Below are 20,194 nucleotides of genomic sequence, written 5' to 3' on the forward strand. Positions count from 1 at the left end.
GCTTTTTTATTGTAAGCTCATTTACTTGTGTGGCTGCTAGCCAAATAGCATAGCACTTCTGTTGCCAGCCAGACCTGCAGCCACTGGTGTTCGAGCCAGCACCCCAACCCACACTGCAGATAGTGTCTCTTCTAGATCAGCAATCACTGGATTTAACTCCAGTGCTGGTCCCTAGACGACCTTCTGCCCTTGCAGACCTGCTTGGCTTGGACCTGATGCCCAAGCTGACTCGCTAGCCAGTGTCCCAGTCATGCACTTGAACCTTTACGGTCTTTCCTGGACCTAGCAGCAGCAGATACTGTGAGCAGGTCATCCCTCACTGCCCGCTCCATCCATGCCACTGAAAGGGTGGAGACACAGGGCGGCAGGGCTTACAAGCACCAGACATCATGGGCGGCGAAGATGACACAAGGATGCGACTCACACGGATTTTCTTGACATTTAAAAATGTACTTCATACATTTTGGGGTGGCTTTGTAGAAAATCCCCTCTTAGCCTCCATTCAAAGACACAAGCTCTGAGACACTTTACACAAGCAGAGGTACTGGGAGGATGGACTTTCCATTGTTTACAGAGCTCTGCACCCCCAACTTTCACACCTTTGCTCCTGGAACCAATGACTGTATATATGAATGGACAAAGCCATTGATTACGTGACATGATTAAATCCTATGTGAAGACTCAATGAAGTCGGTTAACAACATGCTTCTCCAGACCATCTCTGGAGACCATCCCTGAACCAGCACTTGATTCCCCCCCACCCCCTCCATTTCTAGCTCTGACTCTACTGATGGCTACTTTATTGAGGAAAAATGTACTTTCCATTCCTGTGATATGTGGTTGTCCCACCTAGCTATCTTAAGATGAATGCACTAACTGTAAGTCGCTCTGGATAAGAGCATCAGCTAAATGACTGAAATGTAAAAGGCAGACTGCAGGCTGACATTAGCACCTATATTCTCCTTAACTTCTTCTGTGGGCCATTTTTTTAAAAGATCGGTTTAAGGACATACAATGAGTATACAAAAAATTAAGAACACCTGTTCTTTCCATGACAGACTGACCAGGTGACATCTATGAACCCCTTATTGATGTCACTTTTAAAATCGACTTCAATCAGTGTAGATGAAGGGGAGGATACAGGTTAAAGAAGGCATTTTAAGCCTTGAGACATGGATTGTGTATTTCAGAGGGTGAACAGGCAAGACAAAAGATGTAAGTGCCTTTCAACTGGGTATGATAGTAGGTGTCAGGCGCACCGGTTTGTCTCAAGAACTCCAACACCGCTGGGTTAAAAAACACTCAACAGTTTCCTGTGTGTATCAAGAATGGTCCACCACCCAAAGGAAATCCAGCCAACTTGACACTATTGTGGGAAGGATTGGAGTGTACGTGGGCCAGCATCCCTGTGGAACACGTTCAATACTTTGAAGAGTCCATGCCCCGACGAATTGAGGCTGTTCTGAGGGCAAAAGTGAGGGGTGCAAACTCAATATTAGGAAGGTGCTCCTAATGTATGGTATAGTCAGTGTACATCTGGTGTATTAGAAACAATTATTAGTGCCATGATTGTCTTTGAAACCATTTTTTTTATATACACGAAGATTGACCAAGATTGCCATTTTTCCATTCACTTCAGTGGCTTCAATGAGCGGGGGCAGTCGTTCTCCCCTGCCTGGAACATTCTGTTGCTATGGGCAACTCTGCTGATTAAGTCAGCTGACAGAGGTCAGTGAAACTGGCCTGGTTCTAAAGCACACTGTTCCCTTGTTTTTTATCACATTCCAACGATAAAACTGGGGGGGGGCAAAAATGCTATTTCAGAATGTGAGGGGGACAAAATGATCCGACTGATCAGCCCTCATGGCCAAATTCTTTTTTACATGTTAGCCTAGCAACAGTAACTTAGCATACTACTGCTAGCTGCTATTGTGTATATACTATCATTATGCTACCATTACTGCTATGTAGCATGTTAGCCCACTAGCCCTAGCTATTACACCTATTGCTCATACTATACTGTATACTATAGTCTTAGTGGGCCCTGACCATAATGTGTGCATATATACGGTTCTATTGTGTGTTGTGTTAGGCTATACATTGGTAGCTAATAGCGGTAGGCTATGTGCCATTTCCTGTTTACATATGTAGCTATTTATGCCATATCACAATACTATTTACTATGCAGTTATTATTCCTTCTAGTGCTACCGTTATGCATAGCCATAACAGACTGTGCACTGTGTAATACATGCACTCTATTTCTGTTCTCTATACAGAACAGAGAACCACTTCCACAACGACGTGTATGTGGCAATAAAGTGTGAATTGTATCTCGGTCTCCTGCTGGTCATTATCAGTTCTCTTACTGGGACTCTAGGACAATTGTAGCCTATCTATAATCTAAACCGGCAGCTCTTTCGAGACCACCACCCGTTTTCAGGCTGTGCTTGACCAACATTAGAACTGGAAACTACGTGTAATGGGGTATGGGTCCAGAACGCTAACTCCAGCAGAGAAAAACGACCACCATTCTGGCTAACTTGAGTTTTTAGCGCTGAAGTAGGCAATCTTTGACATGTTTAGTAACCATCTACCTACCTTTACAGACTACTACCCATTGACCTACCCATTGACCTATGTTCTGAGCACAACAAGACTCAATGCAGTAGGTCACTGCTGGGTCGGGGAGTTGGCTGACTTCCACTTCGACTTTAAGTACATATCTGGGAAGAAACATGTAGACGGTGACATGCTGTGACATTGTCCTGTCAATCTCCACAGCCACGTGGGTGAATACACGAAAGCTATGCTACCAGAAGTCGGCTCTTTTTTTTTTTTTGTCACATGATTACTTAAAACAATGCAGAATACTTTTTTTTGTTATAATATAAATGACTGGACTATTAAAATTTTTGAGAATATCTTATACAACGGGTTAAAGTTCTGTGTAGTAACCCACGTGTAAAACAGTAAATAATCAAATCAAAGTTTATTTGTCACGCGCGCCGAATACAACAGGTGTTGGTAGACCTTATAGTCAACTGCTTACTTACAGGCTCTAACCAATAGTGCAAAAAAGGTGCTAGGTGAACAATAGGTAAGTAAAGAAATAAAACAAAAGTGAAAAGACAGTAGCGAGGCTATGAAAGTAGCGAGGTTACATACAGACACCAGTTAGTCAGGCTGGTTGAGGTAGTATGGACATATAGATATGGTTAAAGTGACCATGCATATATGATGAACAGAGTAGCGGTCGCGTAAAAGAGGGGTTGGTGGGTGGCGGGACACAATGCAGATAGCCCGGTTAGTCAATGTGAGGGAGCACTGGTTGGTCGGCCCAATTGAGGTAGTATGTACATGAATGTATAGTTAAAGTGGCTATGCATATCTGATAAACAGAGAGTAGCAGCAGTGTAAAAAGAGGGTTGGGTTGGGGGGGGGGGGGGGGGAGACAATGCAAATAGTCTGGGTAGCCATTTGATTGCCTGTTCTTATGGCTTGGGGGTAAAAACTGTTGAGTAGCCTTTTTGTCCTAGACTTGGCACTCTGTGCGGTAGTAGAGAGAAGAGTCTATGACTGGGGTGGCTGGGGTCTTTGACAATTTTTATGGCCTTCCTCTGACACCGCCTGGTTTAGAGATCCTGGATGGCAGGCAGCTTAGCCCCAGTGATGTACTGGGCCGTACGCACTACCCTCTGTAGTGCCTTGCGGTCATAGGCCGAGCAATTGCCGTACCAGGCAGTGATGCAAGCAGTCAGGATGCTCTCGATGTTGCAGCTGTAGAACCTTTTCAGGATCTCAGGACCCATGCCAAATCGTTTTAGTTTCCTGGCTACTTCTCAAAGTATTAAATTGTCAAGAGGATTAAAACAAGGCTGTTTTATTATCGGCATATCTTTTTATGATGGACAGCATCTCTAAGCCTGAGCGAGATCTTAGAATCGTCCACCAGCAACAAGGACACGGAAGGAAAGGAGAGTGAAGAGGAGAAGGAGGTGCTAAGGGTGGTCAAGTAACCATGGTGTCCTACCTCGTCAACAACCCCAACAACATGTTGGTCCCCGCACCAGACCTAGAGTATCTCGGCTCACACACCCACTCCCTTGACATCTCTCAGGTAGGGACCGTTGGATTTCTAACATACAACTACTCTACTTCTACAAACATGTTTGTCTGGATGGAGTTGTATTGACATTAAGTTGATACCAAATATACTTTTGTAATATCTCCTTACATCTTACCTAATCCAAACAGGCTCCAAGAGTTCCATTCCAAGCCCTGGCTATGGTGGAGCCAGACAGAGTACCCTCCAACATCACAAAAAGGTCAGTCCAACAGTAAATATAGGTCCAAATTGGATCATTCCCAGACCAAGACGACAACTAGACATCAGTTGATTGCACAAGGCATCAACGCGTTATAATGATTACTGTAATATTGGATGCCTTGTAGCTAACTGGTTGTATTGTCCTGTGTAGCTGTCTCCGGAATCTCCAAGCAGAGGCTGAGCCCCCTACAGCGTAAACGCTTCACTGCAGACGGTCTAGACAGACCTGCTGCCCCCCCCCCCCCCCCTTCCACCTGTACCAGCTCCTGGAGTGCATTATGGAAGAGGCGGAGGTTAAGCTGAACGAGCTGGGCCAGGCTGAACTGGAAGAGGTGGCTGCAGCTACAGTATGGTCCATTTTGTGTCTACCACAGTTTCCAACACTGTCAGGAAAAGACAAGCACTGCTGTGAAGGATCCTGCCCGACCCAAATACTTCAAATGGCACAATTACATAAGCGGCTATCTGTTTGACAGGTGTTTATCGAAAGGAAACAACAAGAACACTATCCCTCACAAAAACAGTGAGTAAAGTGATTGTTTGATTGAAACGGTTTTATCATAAACTAATAATTAATTACATGTTGACTACATACAGCACAGTATTTCCTGATATGCTTTAATAAATGTTGACTGCTGTCTCTAGGTTAGTCTCTTGTCTGGCACAAACACTTGTTGCTGAATGCATTGCTCCTGAGTGGCACTGCATCTTGGTGCTAGAGGTGTCACTACAGACCCTGGTAGAGAGTGATTGGGAGTCTCATAGGTCGGCGCACAATTGGCCCAGCGTCGTCCGGGTTAGGACGAATTAAAAACTCTAAAGGTCTTCACCTATCACATCCATAAACAGTCAACATATTAATCATAACCTCAAATTGTATCATTCTGAACAGTCGTAACCTTCTGCATCTGCAAAAAAAAACAGCCTGACTTATGATTCAGTACTACACAAATTAATTTAATTATTTGTTTACTCGCTAACTAAATGGTAACACGGGATAAACATACACTTAATACAATAGAAACAGGTCCCTAGTGGACTGACACAATATGGCGGCTTGTTACAAAAGAGATGGAGAGAGAGACAGACACTTAATGTTGGTACATTTTAGACACTACTCTCACAGTAATCATATACTTTACACACAAATCACCGCCCATTTTGAGTAAGGAATCATGAATGTATTTACCTGTAAATGTCTTGGTTCTTCATATTTCTGTCAGAGCCAGGCCTTGGAAAGGGTGTTGGGCCTTTTCACTGCACGCTTGTAAGGCTTTGATTGTCCAAAAGGGTTCCCCACACATCTTCTATTGTTATTCCTCCATTCGCTCTGGAAGATGAGTCTTTGAAGATTGACACACCTGGCTAGCCTGTGATTCCCAGTGGGGTGATGAGTAGTAAAATATGATGGTTTGAAGAGAGTAGTAGAATGGTCCCACTTAATTTAGCTTTTCTAGATACTTTACTTAGAACAGCTAATCATCCATACCAGTGATTGTCTGGGAAATGATGTCTGTGAGATCTCTACCTCGTGTTGAGATTGAATTCGAACCACTTTGGACGTGAGCTGCAGCTACACATCTCTCTGGTCTGAAATTTAAATTCTTAACCCATGGTTTTATACAGTTTGTTCAAAAGAGGGCAGTTCGTGAGGCTGACATGCTCTCTGATCTCACTCAGGGGGGTGGTGACTACTTGAACAAAGTTATAGAAACAATTTTCTCTTATAGTTTCTAAGATCACATCCCTCTCTTAACAAAAACATTCATGTTTCGTATTTCATACACAAAGTAGAGGATGGAAACTTCGTAAATGTATATACCTTTCAAGTTACAGTATTTCATTTTTAACATTTTATGACATCACCAAATAACAACCAAAATGACATTATTATTCTATAGATAGCCTTCGACCATTCCCCACTTTCTATGTTAGAAATATTGTTTGAGTATTCGCTTTAGAACGTGTTAGATTTTCGGCTGGAAAATGTCTGTAACAAAGACACATTCCTGTATGAATTTGGAGAGGGATGTTCTCTCCTTGATTTACAACAGGGTGTGGGCTGTCATCCACTGCAAAGCTGATCTAACCCCTCTGGATCCTCACAGGACAGTCATGACAAGGCCTGGCGTGACGTTTTGATAACCATGCATTATCACTCATACTGTGGTACTTTATTATTGTGGTCGAATTACCCCTACCCTGACTGACAGTCCCCTCACGCTATCACCCTCCCCTGTCCAATCCCCCTTCCAACAGAGACAGGACTCAGCTCCTTCACCACCTTTAAATACCCAGACCTGTCACTAGTCAGTGTGGTAGACCTGACCATTTCAATTTGCAAGTGTTTTGTTACAAGACACCTTTTTGCTTGTAATCCTTTCCTTTGTGTATTTTGAATGTGTTTAGGACCAATAAAGTTTGTTCTTATTTATTAATTTAGATTAGATTAGATATTAGTATATCTGCGTATGGTTTATATCAAATCAAATCAAATTATATTTGTCACATACACATGATTAGCAGATGTTAATGCGAGTGTAGCGAAATGCTTGTGCTTCTAGTTCCAACAATGCAGTAATAACCAACAAGTAATCTAGCTAACAATTCCAAAACTACTACCTGTCAGGGGATAAAGAATATGTACATAAAGTTATGAGTGAGTGATGGTACAGAGCAGCATAGGCAAGATACAGTAGATGGTATTGAGTGCAGTATATACATATGAGATGAGTATGTAAACAAAGTGGCATAGTTAAAGTGGCTAGTGATACATGTATTACATAAAGATGCAGTAGATGATATAGAGTACAGTATATACATATACATATGCGATGAATAATGTAGGGTATGTAAACATATTAGGTAGCATTGTTTAAAGTGGCTAGTGATATATTTTACATCATTTCCCATCAATTCCCATTATTAAAGTGGCTGGAGTTGAGTCAGTGTGTTGGCAGCATCCACTCAATGTTAGTGGTGGCTGTTTAACAGTCTGATGGCCTTGAGATTGAAGCTGTTTTTGAGTCTCTCGGTCCCAGCTTTGATGCACCTGTACTGACCTCGCCTTCTGGATGATAGCGGGGTGAACAGGCAGTGGCTCGGGTGGTTGTATGAAATCACTACCATGTGTTTCTTTCCTACTTAATCACTCCATCCTTACATCCTCAATCTTGTCATTATCTTCAATTCAACTTAAGTAATAAACTGGGCATCAGCCCTTTGAACTGCAAACCACAATCTGTGTTTTAATGGACGCCAACATGATAGTCCTAACTCAAACCAACAGTTACAGCAAGATGCAGTCCTTTTACCACCACAACTGTGATCAATTATTAGAATTATATACAAAATAGGAAATCAATGGGTCTTTTTTTTTGGCATGTTAAAGCGAGGGACTCTTATTTTGAAATAAGGGCTGAGGACTGCCTTGTGGTGGTTGAGGCGCATCTACAGCGGGCGTGGGGTCTCTGTTTGCAGATCTTCACAGATGGGTCAAGGGACCGAGGCAGTGGGAGAGCAGGGTTTGGGATGCGGCTGTCTGGTGGAGCTTCTGTCTTTGCTGAAACGCTTGCACGAGTGTGGGCATTGGGATGGGGGGAAGAAGTGGGGCATAAAAGGATAATTTTATGTTCAGACTCTGCTGCTAGCCTGGTTCCACTGAGAGAAGGGAAGTCAAAGTCATGTCCAAACCGGATAGCTGTTGATGGCACTTTAGGTAGGGGGAAATGAGGCTCCAGATAATGCAACTCTGAAGAGGGAGGTAGATATGGTGCACCTGTTGGGCGGGGGTAGGCGCATCGTAGCAGAGGGGTTTACCCAGGAGTGGCGGAGCGGGGAAGACACATCATAATTCTTAGGGTCCATAGGTATCTGGGGATGGAAAAGAAGGCTGAGGTTGGGTCATTGTGGGTTATTGTTACTGGGGAAACACACAGAAAGGAAGCGTGAGGAATGTGGGGAGGTAGACTTAAGCATGTCCTCTTATATTGCAGGTGGTATGCTGAGGGCAATTCTCTGTGAGCTGGCTGAGTTGTTTGTGACCACATTTTCGCTTGTAACAATTTTGGGCTCAAATGACAGGCAGCGCGAACTAGCAAGGAAGCGGTTGTTGTTTCTCTATTCCACCAGCCTGCACCTACAGGTGTGAAGCTATTAAAATATTTATGTATAATTCGCACTCCGATTTGAGAAAGGCAGCAATACAGCGTCTAATAGTCTGTGGGAACGCACAACTCCTAGATCTACATACAAAAATATTGTGGGTGGAGTAAATCCTCTCGCTTTGCCTCTTTCTGTCTGGTTTTACCAACGATATGTATAAACCCTGGATGACTAACGGGGACGCTGTATTGAATCCACCGCGGAGCCATATTTTTTATTTTATTTAACTAGGCAAGCCAGTTAAGAACAAATTCTTATTTACAATGGCAGCCTACCAAAAGGCAAAATACCTTCTGCGGGGAAGGGGGCTGGGACCAAATTTAAAAAACATAAATATAGGACAAAACTACAAAGAGAGACCTAAGACAACAACATTGCAAGGCAGCAACACATGACAACACACCATGGTACAAACATTATTGGGCACAGACAACAGCACAAAGGGTAAGAAGGTAGAGACAATACATCACGCAAAACTGTCAGTAAGAGTGTCCATGATTGAGATAAAACGGTCCAGTTTGAGTGTTTGCAGCCCGTTCCAGTCGCTAGCTGCAGCGAACTGAACAGACGAGCGACCCAGGGATGTGTGTGCTTTGGGGACCTTTAACAGAATGTGACTGGTAGAACAGGCAGAATCTTGGCACACCTCCATTGTAAAACATTTTAGAAGCAAATAGAAAGGCATTTATTAATGTCTACATTTTTGACACGTTTATTCTTACATTTACATTATATTGTGAGCTAAACAAAATCATTTATTTGTATTTTTTTGTCATGTTACTATCCCCACTACAACAAAATACTTATTTGTAATTTTGTCCTTAACATTTAATTGAAATACTGTAGAATTCGATTAATTCCTATGGAGGATGCTCCTATTTGGAAGTGCCAATATGGCCGACCGGTGGCTTCAAATCCCCACTATAGCCAATACATTTGCAATCCAGGGTTTATATACTTGATTAGGTTTTTCCTGGTGAAAAGAGGAGCAGTTGACTTTGCCGGGGTTCATTATATTTGTTTAAACCACCGAGCTAGTTACATCGATGTCTTCTAAGTCAAAAGTGCAGTACAAGGGGAAAAGGTAGGTGTAAACATTTAGCTACTAAGGTCTGAAACAACGGCAGCTGTCTAACTCTGTTAGCTGTTTTAGCTAACGACCTTTAAGCACACAAATTAGCTAAGGTGAAGTTAGTGCTACAATAATGCTAGCGAGTAGCTTAACGTCTTTCGCCTTCATTGAGCGGGCAAGCTGTATGAAACAGCCAAGAGATTGCATTTGTTTAAGTATACTAGATATCTATAGATGCTGGTAATAATCGATCGTGTTCGGCGTTATCTGGGATCCCTACCTCCACCCAGGAAGTGTTTCGCCTAGTCCTGAGGGTGAACATTTCGCCACAACCGCAATATCATTTGCTACACACGTAACGTTATGTGACAATTACAATTTGATTCCATTATTTTTGCCCTAACACCAGATTCAACCAATCAAATGTTTAATGAGTCGATTAGTGGAATTAGATGTGTAGTGCTAGGGCAAAAATAAAAATGTGTACCCCTTCGAGACCCCCAGGATCAGGATTTCGCTACACTCGCAATAACATCTGCATGTGACCAATAAAATGTGATTTGTATCACTATAAAACACCGAATCGTGATCACTATGTGGAAAATAAGCAGCTGTTATATTTGTGCAATTTTTCCAATCATATGAATTAGTGAGTGTTTAACTCTTCGCCTTACTGGTGGTGGCTGGCACTGGTAACTTGAAGTGTATTTCCAACATGGAAAATCATTCGTATGTTCTTCGCGGCTTGTGCATTTTTTGGGGGTTGTGTGTGTGTGTGACAAACGCTGAAAATGATTCGCTTGTCTGTCTTTAACCCCCTTTTGAGGGGCCCTTCTCTTCCTACTAGTGGTGGTGTACGCGTTGAATGCGAAACTGATGCTGGTTGCTCCATAGAAATAGAATAAAAGGGTTTTGCTCTGCGCACTTATCTGACGGAAACAACCTATGACGTAGCAACCAGCCTTGGTTCGTGGCTTGATAAATAAATGGCATATGAACGCCAACAACAAGGGAGCTACACCAAAGGATTTAAACGGAGAGATATCACTGGAGACCCAGCAACACAAGGTAGCTATAACCTTAAGAGTTCGTTGTTGACGTTGTACGGCTGTTTTTCAAGACGAGACAAGCGCCTCCATTTAAAACAAAAAAAAAAACGTTTATTTTTAATTTTTACCAGAGTTAACGTTACATGACCTTTAAACCCGCATAAATGTATTGACCAACCGGTTAATTGTCAAAGACTGTACTCTTTTACGATGAGCAACACTGACACGTGTTGTTCTATAATGATCAAATAAATATTAAAAACCATGCCTGGTGAGGGCTTACTTTTACTCTAACAAAAAACGCCTCGAAAGCTTCCATTTGTATCAGTTAACGTTACTTTGTTGCAAGAGATCATTGCAAGGGATTGTTTGTTAAATGCTCTATATTCGCCGATTAAAGTCAAGGCCAGATGTAGGAAACTCGATTCACTGGTGGGACGATTTTTGTCGAAGCGAATGCATGTTTGGGGGGCTGGAACATAGTTGTCCATTTGTAGTGTACAAATTATTATAATTATATCCAAAAAGAGATTTGTATTTGAAAATAACAATACATTAATCGTGCCTTGTTTACATTGAGATACGATGTGGGAATACTTGGGAACCGATATCCTAAATTAAACTAATCTGTCAAAAACCCAGCACAATGGCCATGACAGTGATTGAGCAAACGTTTTAAGATGCGCTTTTGTGGGCTCAATAATGACAGCGTGAGGGATATTATGTGAGATATCTCAAAGCTGGTGTTGGGCTGAGTCAACAAGAAGCTATGAGACCAATTCAGAACTAATAGCCTAGCCTAAACATGCCTTCCAACTTAATGCCCTTGCTAAAATGAACAATTTTCGGTAGTCTCCACACATGCTAGTGATTAACAGTATACAGCACTCAGTATAGTAGGATCTCCCCGTGGATCCTGATCATGAATCTGTTGGTGGTCACAGTGACAATTAGTCTACTGTAATGGTAGTATGCACCTTGTTTAATTTTTTTAAATCTGATACTTATGGGGCGGTAGCCTAGTGGTTAGAGGGTTCGGGCTAGGAAGGTTGCAAGTTCAAATCCCCGAGCTGACAAGGTACAAATCTGTCGTTCTGCCCCTGAACAGGCAGTTAACCCACTGTTCCTAGGCCGTCATTGAAAATAAGAATTTGTTCTTAACTGACTTGCCTGGTTAAATAAAGGTAAAATTAAAAATTTAATAAAAAATGTTTAAAAAACTTTCCCCCAAATTCTCTCTGTTTGTGTTAAGAGATGTAAAGCAGAAGTGAAAGCGGAGAGAGAGCAGGAAAGCGAGAGTTGATGTGGCGGTTTCACAGCAAAAGGGAACAGAAATTTAACCTCAGTACTGACAGTAACATATTTCCATTCCACGTCAAATTAGGGGAAGCACTCACTTTACTAGTGCATAGCCAATTATTTTTGGGATTGTTCAAGCGCAACCCCCTATCACAGTTGATTCTCGAACGCAGACAGTGGTTCACTGAACAAAGGGAAGATTTAAGTCTGGAAAGAAAACACAAAGAAATGCTGTTCTTTCAAAGTAACATACTATGTCTCAAAGGCTAACCCTGTAACAACTGTGCCTCTGCAGAATGTTTACTGTTGAGGAGCGAGAGAAGGCCACCCTCAGGCAGTGTGTGCAGGCCCGCTGTCAGCTGGAGGAGGCCATCGGCGGGGTGACGAGGGCTGAGGTCCAGCTCAAGGATAACTCCAGAGAGGTGAGTCAGAAGACTCTCTTATACAACCCTTGGCCCCACCCAGGAATGACACAGTTCTAGTGGCTCAGGAGGAACCCCCACTGGGTCAGTCTTTGTGCTCTGGTTATGTCAGGACATAACAATGGGCTCTATGCTCTAAACAAAGTAGTTTTCAAGGATTTAGGACAAGCACCATGGTTAGTCACCCCGGGCCTCAGGAAGACAGATACCCTTGGCACGGTGATCATTAGTATTCCACAAAGTGAGCCATGGCTTTATTGTATGTCATAACTGTGGCAGACAGGCTAAGCCCTGATATGTTAGCTGTGTTGTTAAAATGGGTCTTTGTCCTCCTGTCGTGGCCACAGTTAATGATTAGTATGTGGCTCATGTTATGAGGGTGAGAAGGGGAACCGGAGAGACCAATAATTGAAACATGACTATGGGATAGAGTTCCCCAGACCTGCCTTTAAAAAAAAAATATATATATATATAAGGCAGCAGCAGGGGGAGAGGCTGGTCATTGCAGCAGGGGGAGAGGCTGGTCATTGCAGCAGGGGGAGAGGCTGGTCATTGCAGCAGGGGGAGAGGCTGGTCATTGCAGTCTGAGAGTACACCGACAGCAGAGCATCCACTACTGCAGCAGCTCACTTCTCACTGCGTCTTAAGAGAATCATTCAACCTTTTTCTGACTAACCAGCAGAGGAATAGGTAGAACCTTATGTTATTGCCCTTCTTCTTTGCCCTTGTGCTTGGAGCAGATTGCAGATGGGTGTATAGGTCAGTGTGCTGTCCTGTCTGTGCATCTGACCTTGCTTAGTGTCAGCAGCAGGAGATTAAAGACGCTACTCGGCCCTTGAGTGTTCTGTATCAGATCTCAGGGCAATGGCTTGACAGCAGTGTTTGTATTTGTGTGTGTATGGATTCTCGTATGCAGATGATTATATATTGTTTTACTGTTTTGCTCATTTATCTTGTGTTTACAGGTGAAGTCCCAGCTTCAGACCTGTATCAGCAGACACCTGGAGTCTATGCGTTCCCGTGAGGTGTGGCTGCTGGAGCAGATTGACCTTGTGCAGCAGCTAAAGGGAGAGGCTCTGCAGGCACAGCTACATCAGCTTCACTTGGTGAGCATTAACCCAGGTGTCTGCAGACTCATTGCAGGAGTCTCTGCACTGCACAGTGTCTGCTCAGAAACTTCTGAAGATCAAGTTAATTTTTGTTTCTTACTTCAGTGACCACCCCTTCGTGTTAATGGCGCCAGGTCTGACCTTCTCCTTTTCTCTCCCTCTCTCTTTTGCCCACAGCTCCGAGGCCAGTTTGACATTCTCATCCATCAGCTGGAAAACTTCAACAGCAACGACCTGGCCAACCAGCTCACCGGCTGCATGGAGAAGTACGAGACGGCACAATGGCCTCTGTCTTGGATCGAATGTGGATTGGGAGTCCGCTTAAGACTTGAGCGATCATTTCAGCCTTTCTGCATTTGCTTCCATAATACCTCTTGTTGTCAGTTAGACTTAGTCACAGGTTAGAACCTGAAGCTTGGAATGCGTTAGTAGAGAATGACGAGATGTGTGGGGTATTTTGGGTGGACTACTAAAATGTCTCTGTTTAGGTTATCTTCTCTGAACCTGACTCCTGAGGAAACCCCTGAGATGAGCTTCCAGGCTGACACTCGTTCCCTGCGCCAGGCCATCACCTCCTTTGGCACCATTGCCACCCAGGTACGTGACCCACTGGGAGCTACAAGCAGAAATGAACACACAGCTTAGGTTTACTAAAGGTATATTAACTAAAGGTTTTTAACATGTACATTTTTATATTTAATATCAGTTGTAGTCGAGGAAAGAGTGTTAGAAAAACATTTTCTGATGTTCTTTGTGGAGGTGTAGAATTGCATGTTATCAACATGCTGGGGGGAATCTTGGGGATTGGAGTTTTGAGGTAACATAGTGATTCTACTGGTAATGCTGTCCTAGATGACTGCCTTGTGGCCTAGTTCCTCGATCCATGTTATGTGTTAGTGCTTCTTACATAATACCCTGACATCTCCCGCTGTCACTATTGATAGACTGTTGTTCATAACTTCCCTTTCACTTCCCCAGCACGTGGAAGGAGGCCCTGTGCTGAATATCTCCTCTCAAAGCTCAAATGCCAGCGAGCGACAATGGCTTCAGCAGGGTTGTCCAATCGCAGCTAAGAAACAGGTTTGTACCTTGATGATGTCACAGATGACACTTTTCCATCTAAAGCGGTGGTGACTCTGGATTGCTTGCACGGGGTCCCCACCCACACAGAAATACACTGTACTGACATGCCCACTCGTTTTTTGTTTGTTTGTAGAGGGTGGAGTCGGCACCTCTTGGAAACCGTCCAGAGACTACCGCCCCAGTTGGATACCAGTCGAGTAAGAACCTACAGGATTGGTTGATCACCCGCAGTGATGTTCAGGTGAGAGCAGATGATGGGAAATTCACTTCTTTGTGGCCTTTTGTCTATCTCGAATCTGCGCCGAGAAACAGGACAAACTTTTAATTTACATTTACCACATCTAATTTCACATGAAAACCCACTTGGATTCCATTTGAAGTTAATAAGTCAAAATAGTGTTGACATTTTGAGTTGCATGGCTGATTACACCCAGATTAATTTTAGCATCTGGACTGTTTTTTTCTTTTTCCTCTCCTCCAGTCATCTTGCCCCATGGCCCCCTTTGACTTCCTCAAGGCCTGGGGCCAGCTGCATGATCTGGAGATGTGGCTACAAAAGAAGCCTCCCGTCAGAGAGAGAACCAGCTGTAGCACCAGCAGCAGCTCAACCTTCTCCATTGAGAAAATCGATGAGTCTGAGTTAGACATGGCTCTGGGGGAAGAGGTGGGCCACGAGGAGGGGGAGGAAGAGTGGGCTAAGACGGATGAACTGAGCGACTGGCTCATCACCCCGGCAACTGTTGCCAAGGAAACCACCAGCAAGAGCTGCCAGGCATCTGAACCTGACAGGTGGAAGCATATCTTCAAACCTTTCCAGGAGGGCTTCTCCTCCAGCGAGTGGCTGCTCAAATCTGACTGCGGATCGTGCTGTGCGACCCACACCAAGCCTGTGGCGATTGAGAACCTGGGCAAACTCTTGTGCCTGAAGACCCTCCCAGCCTCAGCAGCCATCACCCCTGCCACCACCACACCCCAAACCCCCAACACACCCAGCTCTGTGGAGATCTGGCTGCAGCAGGCTATTCCAGTACAGCAGTCGTGCAAAGCCAACGAGTCCTGCTCCAGCTACTCTCAGTGTGTGTGTGACAAGAACTGCGGCAAAGAAGCCCTCTGCGCCTGGCTCCTCAAGAAGGAGGGTCGGGACAAGAACGGGGTTTCTGTGGACAAGAACAACCCCAGCAAGCAGTCCATCCTCGACTATCAAGAGCAAGAACAGAAGGTTCAGGCCATCCTGGAGGCCTGGCTCTACCCTTGCGAGCCTCGTAAGACCATGGACTCCACATCCCCAGTCATGTCATCCCTCTCAGCCTGGTTGTCTCCACCAGCCTCCCAGGGTGAAAAGCCCAGCATGGAGGAACACAGCTCCCAGTTCAATGGCCCCAAGTCAGAAAGTCCTTTAAGCAAACCACTGCAGCCAGAGTGCTGGGTTTTACCTGAGAAGACACAAAGTAGCACCGCTGCCACACCGAGTCAGGAGACGACAAAGGAGCAACACACCACAGAACCAGAGGAAGACAAGTGGCTTCTACGCAAGAGGGCCAATGCTCAGGTATGGTTATGGATCATGGACTGAAAGGACAAACTCATGTAATACTTTTTGTTGTGTGTAATCTGTCAACCAGTGAATAATTTTAAGCCTCAAGCAAAAGCTGGGTCACTGACCATACTGTGTTCTTTGGTCTGATTTCAGGAGCGACTTGCCCCTTCCACAGTATGTGATCTATTTTCCTGTATGAAAATCGGTGGAGACAAGGAGAAGTGGCTACACAGGGTCCCTATACAGGTAAGAATCTTAATCGTCCCCAAGGGGTGCACCTTTTAGTTTTTTTGCCGTAGCACTACAAAGCTGATTCAAATAATCAATGCTTGATGATTATTTGAGTCAGCTGTGTAGTGCTAGGGCAAAAAACAAAAAAGCTGCACCCCTTAGGGTCCCCAGGACCAAGTTTGAGAAATGTTGAAAGAGTCAGTCGTATTTCTCTGAACACCAACATGGGATTATTTTGGTCCATTTTGTTCATTGTTTGTTCCTGGATTAATTGGACTTTCTTTCCCTGTCTTTTCCAGATGTGACAAGTATATCCAGTAGTGAGTGTGCTGATCCTCGCACACAATGTCTTGCTTTGCCTTTTCCTCCAATTCTCTTCTGGGACTGGGCTTTTTATTTTTATTTTTTTGTCATGGAGATATGCCTCCCAACCCCAGTCTGAAGTAGACTGGGGTTACTGGAGCTACTACCATTATCTGATTGTTCTGTGCATTTAGGTCTGATGGAATTCTGTGAATTTGCCTTCAATAATCACAGTGGGGTTGTCAATACCTTGTCATGCTAGCAAGATTAGCCTTGGGCTCTAAAGCGAATCTGCAGTGTGACTGAGAATCACTAGTCCTGAAAGGACCAGCTCACATGAATATGTAAACATAATTTTCCTTTAGTCTGAGGATGATGTGAGGCAGGAGGTTTAGGTGCGACAGAAATAAGAGATTTGAATCAACCATAATTTAGGAACGCTTGTTTTTGTGTAATGTGGTAAAGTGCATGTCACTAATATGAATAGCTGGTCTTTGTAGTGACTATGCCTTGTGGGTATTTGGTTAACCCCCATACTCAAATAAGAGTATCAAGTAATGTAAGCAAAGCCATTCTTTTCATTGTAAATGTCTTCTTCTGATCTTACAAGCTAAACCTAAAGGCATTGCCAATACATCTACCCTTATTGCACTAACATAACTCTATAGTTCTGATTTGCTTGCCTCCTATATATCACCTGTGTGTTGAGATTTTCACTGCTGTGCAAGTGTTTTCATGTTGCAAAAGATGCCAGCTGAAAACGTTGTGCCCAATATCGAGTTTCCATTGATATGACTTTCGATTGGCTGAATCCAATGAAGAAAACATCTACCGCGTAATAATTTTAGTACCCACCAAAAGAACATGTACTTGATGACCATTGATGTGTATGTCTTTCTGCATAATACCTCTTTAGCTGTCTCACCATAGTGCTTAGAACAAAGATTCCTCAAAATGTGTACCTGGCTCTTTGCGAAGGAGAGTTGGAGAGGAGAAACGCCATAGACTGGTTGGTTGTTTAGCAACAAAACCGACGGGTGCGCAACTATGGGTCAAAACAAACAGGGTTGGTTTAGATTGTTAACAACATGTAAACTATATTTAGTCTCAATGTTTATTGAAAACAAAATGCATTTGCACAATGAGCATTTAGTTACATTTGTTAGTTAGCGAATTTGAGCCATATTTGCTTTGACATGAAATCAGTCAAAACACATCAAAACAATAAATGGTATAAATAAGATACGAGCCACCTACGATTCCCCACACGACAGCTTTGTCATTGTTGCTAGCTATCTGACCATTCAGTCATAATGTGCGGCTTCCGGACACATCGATGCGCACATCAGTTTCTTGACATCAGCCAAACCCGTCTATGGTGCTCGATGAATGGTTCTAGTGTTTGATACTAGGACTTGGTTTTTCAGTTCATCTGGTGTGCCTGTGCAAATGCTTTGTACCACAAAGTAGAACTATCCATATGATCACTTGTGTTATGCTCTCTGGAGTGCTACCTGTACCATAATTAACTCTTAATAAAAACAAGTAAACCTTGAGTGCTGTGGTTGGACTTCCTCCTTTTGTTGCATTTGAACATTTATTGCCCAAACCAAGTTGCAAGCATAGGCTGTTAGTCTTGAGAAATGCACAGTGCAGGATTATCCAATGTGCTGATGCCAAGAATATTTCCTGCTGTTGCAACCAAGTTGTGGATTAGATTAAACCAGTTGCAGCAGTCTTCCCATGATTACCGATGACTGACGTTAGCCAAAGATCAACCCAAAAATAGACTTGGCTTGATTACTTAACAACTTTTGAGCTAGAAAATGGGAGACATTTGTTCTCCTTTGAAACAGCAATCAAAGTAATAAATCATATTGCTTCTGAGATATGATTACAGTAGTGATGAGCAGAACAGACTTAATAGCCTCTTTTTCCTCTTGTTTACATCTTTATCTTTGGCATGTCAGGTGAAATCACAAGATGGCTTGGTAAGATATTACTGGGTAGGTAGTCTAGCAGTTAAGAGCGGTGGGCGAGTAAAAAATCAATCTGATGTGCCCTTGAGCAAGGCACTTAACCTTTTGCGTTAAGTGTCAAAAATGACCCACCACTGTTTAACAGCAAAGAACCCCCTAAATTATGTTTTTTCAACTTCAAATTTAGTGACTTATTCTAGTGACCCCAACATTAGAGAAAGTGAAACATCGCCTTTTCACATTTCCATTAAAGCTTGTCTAACAGGCTGACCACAGCTCGCGTCGTAAAATAAATGTAGACATGCATGTTATTCAATTATTGCACCCACACTGCTCACGCGCACCAACGAGCGTCTGTGTTGCCAAGGGCTAAAATAGAAGTCCGTTCTATTTGTGACGCAGATCGCGCTGCAAGTCCTGCCTCTCCCACCACCACACTGGTTTATAGAAGCAGGTACCCACGTGTCATCTCCTCATTGGTTATATACACGTGGGTGACTGAAAGACGAACGAGGTCAGTGGCAGTAATGCACCTAATTTATGTAAGTTGCCAATTGCAATATAAAGTCAAGAGAAGAATTAGCTTGGAAGGAAGAGAGATGACTAGAAACAATTTGGCTAACCGTTTTATTTGTGGGTTAATTGGCGGAGTAGAGGACCTTGTGCATTTCAGGTAAAATAACAACTCAATGTTTATATCCCAGGACAAATTAGCGAGCAACAGCAAGCTAGCTAAATAGGACAAATTAGCTAGCAAGTGCAAGCTAACTAAGCTAAATTGGTCTGGCCCTGGGGTCATCTCTCCCTTGTACAATATAGAACAGAAACAACCCATGCTCTGGAATGCTCTTTAGGTTTTATCACCCAAAAGACATCGTAAATCTCCTGTCAGTGTTATCTCCCAGAGGCCCATCCTCAGTAAAACACACACGATAGTTATAAGAATACTCTTCTGTTGCATAAAACAACCATTTGATGCAATAAAAGTATTATAACAATCTTGCAAATTTCCACCATAATAGGTCAATCTTTATCCACAGTAGGGGGTGTAAAGCCATAACAGATATTTTTCCAGCAGCAGACTATGATCGATAATGTCAAAAGCTGTACTGAAGTCTAACAAAACAGCCCCCACAATCTATTATCTATTTCTATCAGCCAATCATCAGTCATTTGTGTAAGTGCTGTGTTTGTTGAATGTCCTTACCTATAAGTGTGCTGAAAGTCTGAAAGTCAAATAGCATTGTATCAGATAAAAAATCTCAAAACTTTCCTAAGGGTTGGTAAAATGCTAATTGGTTGGCTATTTGAGCCAGTAAAGGGGGCTTTACTATTTTTAGGTAGCGGAGTAGGCTTAAATTGAAGATATTGCAATATCGTCCACTATTATCCTCAGTAATTTTCCTCCCAACTTGTCAAACTCCAGTGGCTTGTCATTGTTGATAGACAACAAATGGAATTTGAAATTACAATTCTTGTCTTTCATAATTTGGTCAGATATACTTGGATGTGTAGTGTCAGTGTTTGTTGCTGGCATCCCATACTTAATCTTGCCAATGAGAAAATCATTAAAGTAGTTGCCAATATCAGTCAGTTTTGTTATTAATGAGCCATTTG

At 43.1% G+C, this 20,194-nt stretch overlaps 1 protein-coding gene and 1 long non-coding RNA gene across 4 annotated transcripts; both read left to right on the plus strand.

Annotated features, from left to right (window-relative positions):
- The first annotated feature begins 3,892 nt into the window (after nucleotides 1-3,892).
- LOC116376236 (uncharacterized) lies at nucleotides 3,893-4,950 on the plus strand. Its single transcript, XR_004211633.1, has 3 exons — nucleotides 3,893-4,119; nucleotides 4,257-4,327; nucleotides 4,481-4,950. It is a non-coding gene; the product is annotated as an uncharacterized LOC116376236 (long non-coding RNA).
- A 3,905-nt stretch (nucleotides 4,951-8,855) lies between these two features.
- LOC109899648 (nuclear receptor coactivator 4) lies at nucleotides 8,856-18,154 on the plus strand. 3 transcript variants are annotated; one of them, XM_031835826.1, is made up of 10 exons: nucleotides 8,856-8,937; nucleotides 12,209-12,335; nucleotides 13,301-13,441; nucleotides 13,622-13,710; nucleotides 13,933-14,041; nucleotides 14,423-14,524; nucleotides 14,661-14,768; nucleotides 15,009-16,076; nucleotides 16,218-16,310; nucleotides 16,595-18,154. In XM_031835826.1, the coding sequence occupies exons 1-10, from the start codon at nucleotides 8,885-8,887 to the stop codon at nucleotides 16,598-16,600; spliced, it is 1,896 nt and encodes a 631-aa protein (XP_031691686.1). In that variant the 5' UTR covers nucleotides 8,856-8,884; the 3' UTR covers nucleotides 16,601-18,154. The 3 variants fall into 3 exon arrangements, with proteins under 3 accessions (XP_031691686.1, XP_020350655.1, XP_020350656.1); XM_020495066.2 differs by lacking the exon at nucleotides 8,856-8,937 and adding an exon at nucleotides 9,446-9,577 and having other exon boundaries at nucleotides 16,595-17,839; XM_020495067.2 differs by lacking the exon at nucleotides 8,856-8,937 and adding an exon at nucleotides 10,390-10,633 and having other exon boundaries at nucleotides 16,595-17,839.
- Nucleotides 18,155-20,194: the final 2,040 nt, after the last annotated feature.

The sequence above is a fragment of the Oncorhynchus kisutch genome, linkage group LG11 (assembly GCF_002021735.2).
Source record: "Oncorhynchus kisutch isolate 150728-3 linkage group LG11, Okis_V2, whole genome shotgun sequence".
NCBI lineage: Eukaryota > Metazoa > Chordata > Actinopteri > Salmoniformes > Salmonidae > Oncorhynchus > Oncorhynchus kisutch.